Source organism: Lepisma saccharinum, chromosome 15, assembly GCF_977018435.1.
Source record: "Lepisma saccharinum chromosome 15, izLepSacc3.1, whole genome shotgun sequence".
Lineage (NCBI taxonomy): Eukaryota > Metazoa > Arthropoda > Insecta > Zygentoma > Lepismatidae > Lepisma > Lepisma saccharinum.
In genome coordinates this window covers 3,865,076-3,883,533 of record NC_139243.1, presented here as the reverse complement: position 1 = coordinate 3,883,533, position 18,458 = coordinate 3,865,076, and the positions used below count along the sequence as shown (strand labels likewise).

General features: G+C 36.8%; 1 protein-coding gene across 1 annotated transcript in view; it reads left to right on the top strand.

Moving 5' to 3' along the window:
• Window positions 1-16,856, top strand: part of LOC145999371 (GTP-binding protein Di-Ras2) — a 462,071-nt gene extending 445,215 nt beyond the window's left edge. Inside the window, exon 5 of the mRNA XM_083136315.1 lies at window positions 13,769-16,856. Within this exon, the coding sequence (XP_082992441.1) occupies window positions 13,769-14,102 (334 nt within the window). The 3' untranslated portion in view covers window positions 14,103-16,856. The remainder of the gene's footprint in view (window positions 1-13,768) is intronic.
• Window positions 16,857-18,458: the final 1,602 nt, after the last annotated feature.

Below are 18,458 nucleotides of genomic sequence, written 5' to 3'. Positions count from 1 at the left end.
GCATAACATCATTGTCTGCACATAACACGTTCCCATTTCATAAATAATAAAACTACATCCCATAAAATATATACGCACATATTGTACAACGTGTAAAAGGTTGTGTAAATACAGAGAACATAAGTACTGCAGAAAATTTTACCCTGAGTTCTTTACAGGATTTACAAAAAATCTATGAGAAACCAATCCCCTATCTGTCCTATAGGAGATAGACTGGGGGACCTGAAAGCCTGGGCTTTCAACCATTGCAGCGGGGGGCGAGGGGACAAGAGAGGTAGAGGTAGAAATCTTCCTTTTCCTTGGGCCGGCCGTTTCTACCTGAAAACTGGTCTGGCGGAAGAAGAGCGAGCTAGGGTACCCAGCCAGCCCGCGGAGAACACCGATGGACGAGAAGCGCGTGGAAAAGAAAGTGTTGCGTATGAGCTATGGTGGCTTTAACAAGACAATAAATATTGTGATTTGAATATAATTCGAGATGTGAGATTGATTGATCTATCTCTGCTAGACTAGCTACTCCTCAGTGCACGTCACTGGAAATAACGTAAAAACAGAAAGTTAAGGTAACGGTTGGCTCATAGTATTACGACAGCTCTCCCAGCCGCTCCCCTTAGAGAAGAATATACCCCTTACTTCGCAGTATCCCGCCAAACATCTTAGGGCCACTGCTCCGTCCCTTTCCTATTTATAAGTTCTCTCTAATCACTCAAAATCCGTTACTTGAATCAATTGATTAATATATTTGTAGTTTCAAGCCCACTTTATGCACAGTAAGGCTAATTGGGACTGGACGTACAGTTTAAAGTGGGATCCGAACCACTATAGGCATCCACCGGGTATCACACCCTTGACTGCAAGGCGACGACGTCACCTATACGCTATCGCTGAGGCCCACTTGGAAATTATATGGATTTGTCTTCCAATATGGTCGTCTGACCCAATAATCAGTACAGCATTTGAGCGCCAAAAACGATGCTTCAAATTGTAAACTTTTTAATTGACAGAAAACGTCCCAACACGATTTTGTTACGGTAATGATTCCAACGTCTTTCCCAACGATTCAGCAAGTGGAATATCGATCCATGCTGTCAGTAATTTTGCAATATTGATTTTCTGCAGTTTTTTTGATACACATGGCTTCCAGATATGCAGTAGCTATGCTTGTTTTTCATTTTTACTTCTTTTTTATTTTAATTGTTCGTTTCCTCCGGCTACAAATGTACATTCCCAAGCCGTCATTGTTGAAATAATCCAATTAGAAACGACGAGTTGCGAATGTGATTGCAAATGTTTGTTTATATGACTCTGCGATCGATGGAATATGTTCAATGCTTGCCTGTGCTTGTTTGTTCTACCTCTTTGGGTTAAACGCGGTGATGAGCTTGAATGATGATGAGATGAAATTTATGAAAGAGGCGTGATTCATTTTCTGTGTATTTTGTAGTTTACGTCATATTCTCCCATGGTAATGCCGATGAGGCAGGTGCACACGTGGCGGAGTGGTTAGCACATCGCTCTACGACGCCAGGGGTCTCGGGTCCGAATCCCGGCCTGGGCATGGATGTTTGTGAGTGTTCATTCATCACTTTTATCATATCGGTCTTCTAGAGTCTAGGTTAATTACTCTGTTACCCAGGATCGAACTTCTCAGATAGCTGTTAGGGTAACTATCTTACAGACCCTAACTTGGTCACTGGTGTAGGATTTTAATACCATTCCTTAGGTTTTAGCAATGAAAAGGTATGGAACTTTCTTCCAACAAAAGTCAACTTTATTAATATTAATGCACAATATACACCGTGTCCATAAATATACTGTCATACTTTAAAGTGGTATTACGTCGCTTTGGATAATCGTATTTAAATGAAATCGGTGACATTAGAAAGAAAAACTCAAATATTTTTGTGCATGTCAACAATGGACACCAATATCAGCAATGGGCAACAATAAACGAGATCAAACATAGAAACTGAAATAAATTCACTCCTGACAACAATGGACGATGCGGGTTCATTGTTGGATATTTAGCAGGCAGGCAGGCAGGTTACATGTGAATGTTTTCCTTTAAAATTGTGCAATTTTGGAAGTTGAAAGAGACTCCCCTAAAGTGAATGCCTTTGTGCCGTATCGAAACGTCAAGTCTATGGCCCATTTTTCTTTCAAGAGGCAACTGTGAAAGGTCCAGCTTATCTTCACATGCTCACTGAATGGTTATTTCCACAATTGGAAGAAAATGAAGGCAATGAATTTATTTTTCAACAAGATGGAGCACCTCCTCACTGGCATTTACATGTTTGGAAACATCTGAATGAGCGGCTTCCAGGAAGATGGATTGGACGTGCCGGAAATGATGATAATGTCTTCTACAATTGGCCACCGAGGTCACCTGACTTGTCGGTCTGTGACTTTTTTTTATGGGGTTACATAAAATATTGTGTCAATGTACCCCTATTGCCTCAAAACCTGCAAGAACTGAAAATTCGCATCACTTCTGCAATCCAGTCCATCCCTGTGGATATGTTGGAGCGTGTGAGGCATGGATGGGAATATCGCCTTGATGTCTGCAGGGCCACTCGTGGGGGCCACATTCAATGTCTATGAGTTGTAAAATAAAATATTTGAGTTTTTCTTTCAAATGTCACCAAATTCATTTTAATACGATTATCCAAAGCGACGTAATACCACTTTAAAGTATGACAGCATATTTATGGACACGCTGTATATTAATATTTAATCCTTGGCAATCCTGGATTTAGGTTAACTGATGCAGATTTTTATGACAAATTCGAAACGGGTAACCCTTCCAGGACTAGTCACGATTGCTTTTCGATATCGCAAGCAACTGTAGCCGAAGCAGCATGTTTGAGAAACGAACCCAAGCAAATTGTAGCCTCCGAAGAGCGGGCAATTCTCCCTACAAGGTAAACTTGTGATACCGGCAATCGGGTAAGATAGTCAAAATACACAGAAAATAGGCTTCCTTTTATACTGCACGGTTATTTACAAAAAACCAAGGAAACTTGGTGGATATTTACAGGTTTCTATAGATTTACATAATTACGACATGTAAAATAGATTACTTAAAATATTTACATAAAATAGTTAAAGTTGAAAATAGCATACCTTTCTAATATATTTTCCAAAGCCAAAACAGTTTATACAATGATTAATTTTGTTGTCTTCAAGAAATTTAAATTAGTTCTCGAACATTCTCAATCTTGTGCGAGTCATAGATAACGTAAGCACACGCAGATGTTGCACTTTCTATTTTCAAGTGGTAACATGAACAAATTCGACTGGGGCGACACAAGTAAAATGAGGCGGGTGGATATTGAATTGCGATAATACAGTAACTCTTAGATTGGGATTGAGCATCAGGTTTGAGGTTTGTGGAGGAGAGTGAGAGATCCGTGCGGTGTAGGCTCCCCACCTGTACTCTGCACCTCAAGGCCAGTAAGGAGATAGCAGGAGTGGTGGAGCCATATACTGTGAGGGAAGGCTCCCTGTTCTTCAACGAACCAACTCCAGTTTCTTCTGCCGTATTGCAATGCCATGCTGCACTGCTACTCGCGAATCAAACGACAGGTCACTGCATGAACGTGACCGACGAAGCCTCCAGCCTCTCTTACATACAACGCTACAGTACCTCTGCTCGCTCAGCCCGTATTAAACCAACAACGATAAAATTTAGTGAACTCATAGAACACTTTAAAGTATCTTTACTTCGATACAAATTATCTGAATTTGCTTATTTGTTTCTTGCCGATCTTTGTAACTAACTAAGTAACTCTCTAGCCTTCTTAAACCCGAAGGTTCATGGCTGCAGCAATACAGGCCTTCCATCTGTCCCTATCTTGAGCAAGATCTATATATACTCTTTTCCATCCCTACCGATTTACCTTAGGTCCATCTCAACGTTATCTCTCCATTTTCGTCTTGGCCTTCCTACAAGTCTCTTACCATCAGGTTTCCCAACAAGAATCCTGTAAACTCTTCTTTCCTCTCCCATTCGTGCCAAATGGATTGCCCACCTAAGTCTTCTTGATTTAATCATTCTAATGATATCTGGACACGAATACAAATTATGTAGTTCTAAATTATGTAACCTTCTCCACTCACCTGTCTCCTCATCCCTTTTAGGTCCAAAGATTTTCCTAAGGATCTTATTTTCAAATAATCTCAATTTATGTTCCTCTTTGAATGTAAGGGACCAAGTTTCACACCCGCAAAATTACTGTTTTGTATATTTTAACTTTTAGTTTCTTAGATATTAAACGAGAAGACAAAAGTTTATGAAGAGAGAAGTAACATGCATTTCCTCAATTAAGCCTACTTTTTATTTCCTCTTTAATATAATTTTCATTTGTTAATATTACTCCTAAGTATTTGAATTTGGAAACTGGATCAAACGAGTTGTTATCAATAATTAGATTTTGATTATTACCTAACACTTGGTTTCGGCCTGTAAGCATATATTTAGTTTTCTCTTTGTTAACTTCCAAACCTATCTCTTTAGCAGTTAGCGGAGTGGTTAATACAGCGACGTCGCGATTAGTCAAGAGTGTCACAAAAGCGAACTAGAATGCAATAAACAATTTATAGCCAGGGCCTTCACGATGGCGTAGTTGTAACGTGTCTAGTGTTCGATTCTCGGTGGAGTAACATTACACAGTGTTTCTGACCTCACTTTAAACTGTAGGTCCTGTCCCGATTAGCCTCACTGTGCATAAAGAGGACTTATAACAACAATACCGGCTTCTCATTATCACCCAACGCGGCTACGCACTAAACACAGCTCCAACGCATTACTTTTCAAATATTTTGATCACGCACAGGGTAGGTCAAGGTGACATCACGATTCAGTGCGGAAATGTCTGCTAGTGGAGAGGTCTGAATTCCAAATTCAAACATATGAATTCAACAAGTACGTGGTCCGCATCTGGCACAGAATATAAACCGCTCTAAATGAGTCTCCGTGTGTTCCATAAAAGGGCTTGACAGTCGTAGAAACACGGAGTTCGAATTGTACGATATCTAGAAGTTTATGAGCATTGATGCGGTTTCGTATTCCCAACCGAGCCATCTTGCAGCGAGACAAACTTTTGTATTTAACCCACTTGCCTTCGGGTCATGTCCTATGCTACCAGTAAAACGGACGAATGGCTCTTTTATTTAGCGATAGAATTGAAAACGATCCGAATTTTGTTCCCATCAACACGGTTCCTGGTTTGGCAATCGATATGTCCGGAATAGACGGTGTAATTCAGAGCATTCGTTGTTTCTAGAGAAGTAACTGTATCGTAGTTGGAAACATTGACGACGCCATCATCACCATTAACCCTGTTCTCTATGCGACAATGTGGTGTTGATATTTTCTCCGGAATAAAGTACAATTTAGAATGTTAACCATTTCTGGGGAATTACGGTACTGTAGGTTGGCAACATGCAGTTAGAACTATGACATGTCGGAACTTGCCTCAGGTTTTGCGTATAGCGAGCGCGTAGTCATGTTCTAATGAGGACTAACTTAAGTACATGATAATTGCAAGTCTTGTTCCATAAATTACCATGGCAATTATTAAACATGTAACACTGATCCTTGACCACGCATTTATTACAACTCACAAGATTTTTCACTAATAATAGTTGATAAAGCTAAGGATATTTCTCGGTATGGAAAGGGAAAGTTCCTCGAATGGCGTGGCGTAGCCACAACAATTTTTTTAAAGGGAGTGGGGGTACCAGATAGTTGATACAATATTGAATACTAAAAATAATAATAATCAAACCACAATTATCATTATTATCTAATAATAATAACTTTATTAGTATTTTATTATCATTATTATATTCTTGAGGAGAGACTCCTATTCGAATCACTGTGTAAGTGAATATCCAGCATGAATGCTTTTCTTAACTTCTTCAAGTTTCATGCCGTTAATATAGCTATTAACTTTTAGATATACCCTGTACCAGCTAACTGTAGACCAGGCGAACGAGAACAAGTCCCTGCGCAAGTAGTGACGCGAGACGGCTCCACCAATGAACAGTGAGATAAACGGGATTGCGTAATGGACGACGGGAGTTACCCGATTTCTCTGCTTTGCTCTGTCTGCGTTGCAAACTCTTGAAACCGATAATACCGTATACACATGGCAAACGGACCGTATCTTTGTCTCCAGGTCCGTACGCTTGGTTTAAGAAAGGTTTTAGGGAAATATTAGGGATAAAACTGCAAGAGCAAATTTTGACAAGCTGTGTATTTAGCGTACGAACTAAGGTTTATACCGTGACATGACATTTCTGTACATGTACGATAATGACCATACGGTTGGCAACATTGCGGTTTCACCATTCGATTTCCCTAGCTTGTTAATGAAAAATATTTAAAAGTCCAGAAAAAAAATTAGACATGAAATTTTTAATTGTGTGACCTCAAGCATAAAAAATCTCACATTTGGAATATTTAAAAAGTTGTAGAACCAATTATATCTTGGATTAAGTGCTACAATATCAAATTTTGAGCTATCTAATTTTTCCTTTGGTTATTCTCCTGGAATAATAAATAAATTATTATTCAGTATGAATAATAATTTAATCTTATTATTTATCTTATTTACTGTTACTATTCGCTATTTTTCTGATTTGAAAATAGCATGGACGGGTTTCGACCCCGTCTTTCCCACGCCGCTACGACCCTCGCGGACGGATACAGAATGAGCTTCATGTTGACACGAGCATTGCGGCAAGCAGTGTTGCCTACCATGATGACAATTAATCAAGTTGGTTCGTAACTAAAATTGCAATCCTTCCAAACGATATAACTTTTTTAATTTTTCTTTCGACAATATAATTTTCTCCAGAGCGAATAGTAAATTGGCAATTCCTGTGAGGTTATTACGTCACTAAATTACCTGGAATATATAATGGGGGTGGGGAAGCAAACCGTAAATATAGAGTCTTTGATAAATTCACTTCACAGGTTACGAAGTTATCTGTTTCGTTGCCATAGCAACGTTGGCAAACGCATAACCAAGCAACTTATTCGAAAGGATCATGATCGAACGCTATTAATGAATACATTTATAACATACATACGGTCGTACAGTCAACTGCAAAGATAATGGTAGGCCACTATTTTCATTACTTTCTATACTACATCCTGTGTTGATTTTAGGAATGAAACTATGTTGGTTCGAAGCAGGCATTGTTCTCTGCTATTGACGTCATTGTTTCAATTCATTACCATCACATTGTGTAATACAGACGGAATGATATTGGTCGTGGACAATTCGACTACTGTTTCTTTCGCCGTTGGACGTACGAAGAAAAGATAGACCGCGGCCAACTCGCAAACTAAAGTGGACAGTCATTTGTTTGTTCCTGTCGCAGTCTCAACGGGTGAAAATATGCTTCCTCGCTTCTGCCCTAGTGCTCCGGTGTTGCCATATTTACAACTGCCTTTCCCTCTCTTCGCTGTCAAAAAATTCAACAACGTTTAAGTATGTATTTGCTATGACTGTGTGCATTATTCTCGTTCATGGTGATATTACAACTTGCTACTGAAAATCTCAATATGCTGAACAAGGCAGAAATTTCTTTTATTATAAAACATAAACTAAACGTAACGTTTCAACCTTCTAGCAAGGTCTTCTTCAGACTCTGCAAAAAGTACAAATGTAACAAGGTACAAAACAGGACGATGTATAAACACAAAGGAGGCCAAGGAAATAGAGAAGAAAGGTGAAGAAGACACAATGAACTGGAATGGGGGACTGAAGTTAAACAAAGAATGGAAGAGTCCAACCACATTCTAGATGGAAGAAAATATGTTTAGCCTTTTAGGTGAAAGTACAGTTGACAAAGGAACGCCAGCTGCTAGAATGTTCCAGAACAACTTTCTAATAGTCTGGAGGGAGTAATGTTTGTGTATATATATCGTCCTGTTTTGTACCTTGTTACATTTGTACTTGGTGCCGAGTCTGAAGAAGACCTTGCTAGAAGGTTGAAACGTTACGTTTAGTTTATGTTTTATAATAAAATAAATTTCTGCCTTGTTCAGCATATTGAGTTATTATATCATGGAAACAAGGCTTAATGGTGTTACACTTGCTACTGAATAAAGGGACGAATTTTTTGTTGGAATGCAATGATTTTGGCAACGCAGTGGCAAGATTACATGGCAAACACCTGATTACATCGCTTGCTTAGGTTTGAAAATTCGACGACAGGGCCAGAGGGGGTTTTCTCTGCTTGGTAGAACTGTAGAATAAAGTTTACGATGAAATGATACGTTTCTGTTAATTTTTGCTACCTCACTGCCATGATTTATTTTACCTATCACAAATTATGACTGACATTAATACATGTTTCCTAATCTATCTTTTCTAGATTTGTAGTTCTGTAGCATTAATCAATACTAATCTTTATATAAAAGGTAACATTAGTAATTGTAATTACTATAGTGGAAATAGGGTGCAAAGTACGTATTATCACTTGTTTTAACAGGTGGAGGTACGCCAGTACTTGTAGTTATAATGTCAGATATAGTAGGCACTTGATAAGGTGAGGTAGGGAGAGATTGCGCAGTTAAAAAAATCAGTGTGCGTGAGAAGTTGTGAGTACATAACACGTAGATTCTTCGATTTGATCCACGTGGCGGTAATTCCTTATTTTTTGCTTGTTTCGTGTAAATAAAAGCTTGAATTTGTATTGCATATATACAGGGTGTTTGTCGATGATAATGAACGATTTTTCGGCACCGACAGACTTTCACAGCTCGTAGAGTACATCAGCGCGAGCAACTTTCCTTAGCAACATTTTGATAGGTGAGGCTTCCTTTCGACGCTACAAGCCCTCGAAAACCATTTCCTCTCCTGTGTGTATGCAGCAATGCAGGGTAGATGCATGGTTGCCACTGCTACTTATCTTATCTGGTGGAAAAAATAAATCAATCGACTGTGCTGTACGGGAACTTAAGTAAGCAATCCGCTAATCATGCTTTCCCCTTAAAGATAAGCTTCGTATTTTTGTACAGAGCTATTCACACTCTAGTCGGCTTTCCATTGACAGACAAGAAAAAAAAACAGCGCCAGGCATGAAACTGTGCTGTGAAGTTGCATACATACAGAATAGAAAATTCAATTTTTTCAAGGGCTCGTGGGATTTTATGGGTGCTTCAACGAGGAAAATGTTATTACATAAGTTGATCAGTTTTTATGTACTCCCCCCCCCCCACACAGAGAGAGAGAGAGAGAGAGAGAGGGAGAGAGAGAGAGAGAGAGATATTACACAACGTCAAACCAAGAACATTCCGCTATGAGGTTATTTTGTTGTATTTTTAATACAGGGTGTACCAAAAGTCGCAATACATAAGAGAAATAAATATGTTGTGATAAACAATGTATTCATATAATATGCTCTAATTGGTTACCATTGGTTTGCAATACGTTTCTCCTACTTTTGATGAACACGCATTAGCACATCTAGAGATATGGGGTGTAAGGGGTGACCTTCCACGTAGTACACCCAAATGTCAACCTCACTTCCACGTCAGTACACCCTGGACTGAAGACTAACGAGGCTCTGGCGACTGGCCCGATGGCCAGTATAATTTTGTTTGTATTGCCCTGTTCTTTTGTCCTTATGTGTGCTGAGTGCCCATTTACAGCCTCAGCTTTTAACAGAAGTCAGAACATTTTAAGATTTTTAGTTACGCAACGTTCGAGTTGTTATTTGTAATGATAAGGGGCTGGCCCCCGTATAATGTGACGGGAGCAAAATAGCCTAAGTGCTGACGCTCCCAAAATTTTAAATTCAAATTCAAACATCTAGAGATATGTGTGCAATAGCGTTTGTGATGCGGTGTATATATTATTACTTTCCTATGTATTGCGACTTTTGATGGACCACCCTGTATATAAGAGATACGATCCACACTTAGCGCAATTGCAAATGGAGTAGTTTTAGTGTTTGTTTTGTATTGAGACTAATTGTACATTAATTTTTCCAGTCTGTGCAAATTTCTATGTAATACAGGGAACTCAGCAAACCTGTATACTAAATATGCTTAGTATGCTTCTAATAATAGGATTGTAAACTTGTTTAGCAACAGAAACACAATTATCAAATATTTGTTCTCTATCCTTTACATTAAATTTTCAGTAATAATGATAATATAGAAAACAAAGTAAGGTGTGCACATGTAGAGTGGGATCTATGAGTATTACCGTGCAAATTGTCCATCACCATGTTCGTGCACCTTATTTGACCCAACAAGAGCTTCAAGAATTAAAAGAAAACTCAAAACAAGTTGTTGACAACTTCTGCACCAGCATACATAAAAATCCATCTCTTGAAAACACAGGATGTATGAGAAAAATTAATGAAAATAGTCATGGACAATTTGCACGGTAATACTCTTGTACTTCTAATGATCACTTTTTATCTAGGGTGAGATATCGTCGCATCAATGAATGTACTAAACCTTGCTTTTGAGGTAAAAGCATTTTAATATTCAAGATCCTGAAAAAAGCAGGTTTTACATTAGGATAAATGTTGTCATCTATGAAAATAATGCACATACTTATGGCTATTTATAAAGTTAGCATTGACAAGTGGAAACTGCAGTAGGTGAGAAAGTCAAAATTTGTAGGTTCTGGCATTGGTGCAACGATATTTTAGTGTATGTAAAAACTAACTTTTTCTTACAGAATTAAACGAAATGTGCCTTCTATCTCTTTAAAGTCGATTTCTTTACCACAGAACTCTTGAATAAGATCCCCAAAAGCCCTTAAGGGCGTTGTTCCGTATAATGAGACAGGAAAAGTCGCCCCAAAGGGCATATTGTAGAGGAAGTAGTGATTTAATTATTCTTTATATCTCTCACCGAAAGGGCCAACGAAAGAATGACATTATCATCCACCCATGCTGTATCTTTACGATCTCTGTGCGTAGGAGGAGTATAAAGAGGGAAAGAAGGAAAATTCAATTCTTGCTCATAACAATGAGAACATTGTTGAAGCTGGAGATAATGGCTTCCACCGGATATCAAAATGTCTCGGAGGGAATGGGGGTGGGAGTAAGATGAAAGGAATCGGGTTGGATGAATGGATCATTTTTCCACATCGTGGAGAAGAAAAAGGAAGTGAAGAGCTTGATGAATGGTAAGAGGGAGTGAGAATAGACTTGAGGTTTCCTTATAAAAATGGCGGATCCGTTGAACCTGGAAATGTTAAGGAAGTGTAGGACGTTACCCATTTCCTGGAAATATGTTCTTCAAAATTGCTTTTTCAAGTTAAAAATTTCCATTCAATCCTGTATCAGGTGTTTCATATAGCTCCCAATAGTGATGTGCTGGTTGGACAATGAGATTATTCTTGAAGTTAATACCTAGGATTCAAAAAAATCATGTTGGTTCCTCCTTCATTACAAGAGTGGACTAAGTATAGTCATTGCCTTCCCTTGCCATTTATTTAACTTGTAGTGGCAGAGCTTGATAGTAGATAGGTAGGATGGTTGAAACATTCCCTAGATATTTATGATGAGAATCCACTTATAAAAACCCAGAAGGAAAATGTACAAAGAGAGAGAAGAATAGAGCAAAATGTGAATATGATAATGGAGTAAGGATAGTTTGTGAAGGAAAGCTATATTGAGTGAGAAGAGGAATAGAAGAATGAGGAGACTTGATGCAGGAATATCAGGTGGGAGCTGAGAAGGTAGGAAGACACGGAGAAAAATATATAGAAAGACTTTTGGAACATAGGATAAAGATCAGAATGAAGACAAAGATAGTGTAAGGAATGAAAGAGCACTGCAAAAAAAAGAGAAAAAATGAGAGAATTATAAAGCAGATTACAAACCTTTAACATTGTGAATGAACAGCAGAAATCTGAATCTCTAGTTTAGAATTGACTAAACAACCAGAAAGTATATAAGGTGTAAGCATGAAGGATTGATGTGAAGAAAGAGAATAGTTCTGTCGCAGAGATATGTAGAGGGTGGCTTGAAGGGGTGAAGACTAGGATAAGGGAGTTAGAAGATCCGATCAAAGAAAGCTAGGTGAGAGGAGAAATAGGAATGTTGGGAGTATCTAGGTGTATTGGAATAAGAAGTTGAAGAAATAATGATTACTCAGGATAATTCTTGAAGGAAAATCAGACAAAAGAAGATTAGAAGAAGAGCAAGAGGACGCAGTAAAATAATTTAAAGGCGGAGTGGGTGGAATTAGAAGGAAGGTGACGAAAGGATCATTAAGTAGTAGAAATCATGAAATGGATCTTGTTGGAAGGAGAAAGAGGAAAGTGTGAGAATTGGGTGTGGAGATAGACTTGGTAAGTTGGAAGCAGAAAAGAAGGAGAAGCTGATGATGGGAGAAATATTGGCAGGATAATATAGAGAAGGACTTGTAAGAATAGGACTAAGAGAATGGAGTGTAATTCGTGAGAAGAATAAGTGAAGTGGAAATATGAATGAAGGAAAATATGGTAAGAGGTTGTGAATGAAAATGTATCCATTTCTAAGAAGGAGAGAGAAATACCCAGTAAAAGGAGAAAGAGGAAAATCAGGTGAAGGAAACACAGAGGGAAATCTGGAAGAATTAAGTAGATAACTTTGTAGAATGGATTTGTGAGGAAAGAGAAGTCACGATGTAGATGTGAGAGGTGAGAGAAGAATATGGAACATGGATCTAGAGAGAGACTTGGAAGTAGAACAGGGGAAAGGAAAAAAGGCGAAAAGAGAAATAGACTTGGCTAGGGAAATAAAATGGAAGCAGGATAATTAGGACACTTCAGGAAGTATCTAGGTAGAATAATACAGGAGGAGAGGGGCAAGGAAAATATCACGAGAGAATGGAGTGGAAGAATTGGATAACTTGAAATAGCTATTGTCAGTGTAGCTGTAAAAGGAGGATTGAAGTGAAGAAAGGGGAATTGCTAACTACAAGACGTGGAAAAGAAATGTAGAGGATGACCTGAGCGAATGAAGAGCAGGTTAAAGGAGTTAGGAGAACTGATGAAGGAAAACTATATTGGATGAGAAATAGATTAGATACAGTAGAATGTTTAGAGTACCTGGCTGTATTGAAAATATAAGATGGATGAGAGATGATTCCTCAGGGTAATTTACGAAGGAATGTCAGAAATGGAGAAGACAAAAGAAAAAAGATAAGGTAGAATAATTTGGAGGAGGAATGGATGAAATTAAAAGGACGGGAGTGATGAATTGATTAAGAAGTAATAAAATTCATGAAGTTAAACTAGTTCGAAGATGAGAGAGAGGAAAACCTGACGAAGAGAGACATAGGAGAAATTTTGGCAGGATAATGTAGAAAAGGACATGAAAGAATGGAGGAAGGAAAATTCGTTTGGTTAGTATGTAAAGAGATGAAAGGGTAGAGAAGAAGTAGATTAAATGAGTTTGTGTGTAGATACGATATGTAGAATAATATGGAACAAGAATCTGGAGAAAGGCTTGAAGGAGGAAAGGGGAAGGAAAACCAGGCGAAAGGAGAAATAAAATTGAATAGGAAAAAGAAGTTGGTCAAGACAGTTCATGAAGTAGAATAATATGCGAGGAGAAATACAAGGAAAATTTGACCAGAAAATGCAAGGGGGGGGGGGGGTTAGTAATTTAGAACAGGCTTTGGTCAGAGAAGGGTGACTGACTGAGAAATAGTTGAGTTAGGGACTGTTTTGGTATGATTTATTGTACATTTAGCTAGTAATAGCAACAATCCTATGTATACTTTTTATGTAACTCTTTACAGGGCGAAGGTAATAGAGTGCTCAGCCAAAGACGATTACAACGTTCGAGACATATTCAAGTGTTTCCTGGCGCTGTCCAAGATCATCCCCCCGAGCGGTGACGAAGGGGGGCTGAAGAGGAGGTCCAGTGCCTACGTCAGCAACAAAGGGGGACGGCGGACGGCGAGCCCAGCAGACGCCACACCCTCTGGGTCCGAAGGTGCCACGAGCCTTGAAACAGGCCTCAGCAGGTCCAAGCCTAGGAGTAGGAGCTTGATAAGGCGCTCGAGCAGAAAAGCCAAACAGCAGATGCGGGACTCGGCGCAAGGTGGCACTGACGACTGTGCAGTGTCATAACTTCTGTCTTTCGGATAGACTTGTGTAGGTGTCGAGGGACTGTAAAAGGTAAGCGCTGTTCAGATGACAGGCTAAAATGACGGATGAGGGAGGCAGCAACTCCCGACAACGACAGCACGTCAACTATCACCCCAATCTACCAATCCGGTTCGGGAGTCAATCATGATGTGTAAATTACACGACTGGCACGTCAATCACGCTGTATGAAATGCAAATTTAATGCGATAACGTGGGGGAGATATGTGTGAAGGTTATTGTCATTAACAAGCATTGTCTACACTTAGCTCTCATTCTCGATACTGTTAAAAGACTAACTTGTAGATTATCTCTTGTAATGCCTAATAACCTGACTAACTTTACTTATATGCTTGAACCTGACTTGTAATGTAGAATCTACATGGAATATCACCCTTCTTGCTCTTCCCAAATCAAACCTCCAATTCTTCAGTATGAGTTATAACACTACTATGTTCTACAAAATGTTCAGAAATTTTCTGTGCAGTGGGAATATGGTGCAGCATAGAAACTATTGGTGTAAGCTTGAAATATTTATTGATCCTTCTGAAATAGGAATTTCTTGTTAAACTGCTTAGAGGTTAAAGCGAATGCGAGTTCTTATGTCTTCTTGCTTAAATCGCAGCGATGAGAAAAGGTAAGAAAGTATTTCCCAGCCACGATTCAAGCACAATACCTTCACAAATAGTGTCATAATTTCTATAGGACTTCGTACCGCAAAACAAAAACGCATTTATTTCCAAACATTTTCATGTATTAACATAGTAAACTCGTTCTTTTTTTAGTAAATAAAAATAACAGTAAATTTTATCACTAAATTTAACTCGTTATTATGGTTTTCCATATTAATTGACCAAGAACATTTTTCTTTGCTCGTATGACTATTATTATGATGTTCGCAAAGAAACCTAGATAAAATTATAAAATGAGTGTGCAAATGGCCGTTGGATAAAATTTTGGAAAATATCTACAGTATGTAAGTGTTTGTAGAGGAAAGGTTAGTACGATTTTGACGTAAATTATTAATAATAATATTGTAATTAAGACTGATTAAACAGGGTGCTCTCCTTCCCAAGAAAAATATATTCAGGAAATCAAAAAATAAACATTATCTTGAGATGCAAAAAGTATTGTATTTCTTTCAATGATATCTTATTTCATATATTTACCCCAGATAAAAGAGCAATTCTAAGCAAGAAATTGTAGCTGATATAACTGAGTAAAGCATATCTTATCCTTTAAAAACCTCAGTCAGAACCAATATCTGAAATATAAAATAATTGGTGTTTAATAATAAATTTTAAGTCTGTAGGTAAAGATATGACATGGAAAATGATTGATTTGATTGACATATAATTTACACAATATGAGACAAAACACCACAAAATAAATAAAAAAGATCATTTCTTGTTAGAAATCATGGTATATTTTATGTGCTTTGCATTTTGTATTTACCTGTCCTGAATAAATAAAAATACACAATAGTATATAATTGAAAAAAACTTAACAGATAGCACACCGTGGTTTAAAACTCTTAACCATATTTTAGTCCAAATAAACTTTCCGATCTTCCCAATAAACATATTGTGTATATATATGGGTGTGTTGTGTGTGTGTGTGTGTGTGCGTGCGTACGTGTATGATATGTTATTTTTCAGTTTCCCTCCCACATACAAATCTAAATAGTACATGATGCTAATTCTTGTAATACCCTTGCCATTCGACATATACTATTAAATACGAGTATTATTTTCATAAAAGGAGACCCCATTATGGTATTATGACGTGAACAATAGTTGAAAAGATTTTTAATCGTTTTATGTTAAAGAGCTTTAGTGCTTCGAAATCTTTGAAACTATAAATAATGTTATATTTTTTTAACGATCCGTTAACTATATGATTTGCAATACATATTATTATGAACACATATTCTGAGTACATATGCTTTTCTTCCTTACGTGTTTCTTCTGATATTAGCTATTTCCTTATGTGAAATGAAATGTCAATACAGATGTTGAAAATGAGCGGTTGTTCAGTATTTCGTGACAGAATGTATTCTTGATGAAACATGCAGGTTTTCCGATTTCAAAAGATTAAGACTTAGTTAAACGTGTAAAATTTGTTGTTAATTGGCCATAATATTACAGTTTTCTTCAATTAAATCACACATACTGTTAAAAGAACTGCTAGTGCTCGACACGCTCATAATTTGGTATTTGTCTTTTGCTAATCTTCTCTTCGTTTTAATATTCTATGTAGTCAAGTTGGTTGTTTGGGACCAATAGGTGATGGAGTCTAAGATTATATTTATATGAGATTTACCGCAGTTATCTCCTTCGTGGTATTTTTCTCTTGCCGTTAAATTTGCATGTAAACAAAAATTCTATATTTTTCATATTCAAGTCATTTGCTGCTGACATTGTTTCCATAACATATATGGAATGTGTTATGTTACCTATAAAATTACAAAATTATTCCTAGAAATTTTAAAAAAAATGTGAGCAAAATCCAAAATATTCAAATTCAGAATTATGTGTAGTATCAATCACAAAATGTATTTGTTTTACTCCGAAAACAATATATTTTCTTTGAAAGTCGACACAAAATCATTTATCCTGTTCAATCCAATTCCAACACAACTTCTTGCACAGGAACTGCGAATTCTGGTACCCAAAAATGTGAAGCGTTTAAATCGAATTAATTCTTCCAAAATGCAGTTAAGAAAAGGATTGAAACAAAATTGTCAGCTAGGTAATTAAATATAATTTTATTACACCCAGTGTGTATCTGGAAGTGACGAAAATGTGTTAATACAATAGGTAATATACTAATAAAAAGTAAAATATTTTCTAAAACGTATTACAATATTTCAGATACCAGAAATATTGATTTCTCAGTGATTTTCTGTGACAAGCTTTTTTTTATGTAGTTTGATATTTTTCAATTAAAAATATATTTGTTGTGAATTCTGTAAAATGATATTACCTAACAATCTAATAACTGTTGAAAACAAATATCTGCTTTAAGTGGATTTTGTACAGTTTGAATTGTGAGCATTTAATTTCAATTACCATTTATTAATATCACAATGAAAGAGAATACCTAAAGGATTTCTCATGAAATATGATATAAAACAAATATCAGATTCCAATGAATGTGTTGAAAGGTTCCTGAAATGTTCATTAACTATTTAAAGGACTTAGGAAAGTCCTTTTTGTAAGAGAGATATTTATACGTATATATAGTTGAGAGGACGAGATTGAAGTAAGGTAGATTTTACATGTATATACAGTATATTGTGTTATGTTATTCTAGATGTTTGTACATACGCACTGATCGATAGCATTTAATTTTCTAACTTTGTGTGTACATTGTTACAGTATAGAATGTGTCTTTTCAAATTTGGTTTCACATTATTATAATACATATTGTACATAAGAAAGGAAAATTATTAGGTCACATAGAACCAGAAATGACGAGAAAGTAAATATTAATATATATGCTATTCGAATTGACAAGACACAGCAAGTTTAATTTAAATAGTTCATTAAGAAAGAAATAATTGGAAGGTATTTCAACATTTCTAAGTGAGAAGCAATTATGGAAATAATCAAAATGTCCATGTGCTATGATGGAGTTTGTCTATTTAATTACTAAAGTTAATGATAATTTTCTGAAGCCAGTCAAACCTACAGAAGAAATTTGTATGACACAAAATTTATAAAATTGTGATTATTGAAATACTCGAAGGATAAATTAGTTTTTTCATGTTTAATTATCTACATTTCATTATGATTGATGAGATAATATCTATTAGTCTAAGAGAACTTATCTTTTAGTAAGGTGTTACAGGAAATCCAGGGCAGGGAAAAGACACATTGTATTTCCGTAAACTAAGCTAGTAATGTCTGCTCTCTTACCGTTATGCTTCTTGCGACACATGGAGAGCAAAGTATATGTACTCGTGGAATAACAGTGTTCCTTCTTTGAAATGGAAGAAAAAACTACAACAGTTACCATTATGTACTAGCATTTCGTACAAACTACGTTCAATAAAAATGACAAAGTCAAGATGTGTGAGTTATGTTGATGCTCAGTTTATATTCGATTATTTTCAAAATTGCGTAGAGTTTGCCTCAACCCTTGCACCTTTTTAGTATTGAAACAAAAGAACATGTAATGTTATCGTTAATGATATTAGTTCTGGAGTATACGGAATATGAATATATTATTTTTTAGTTCTTTTTCCTTAGTTCATATTAAGAGCATTTCCAAAATCAAAAGTCGGGAGTGGGAATTTGAAACCTTTAATTTTTGGAATGATATAGGATAGGTGAAACG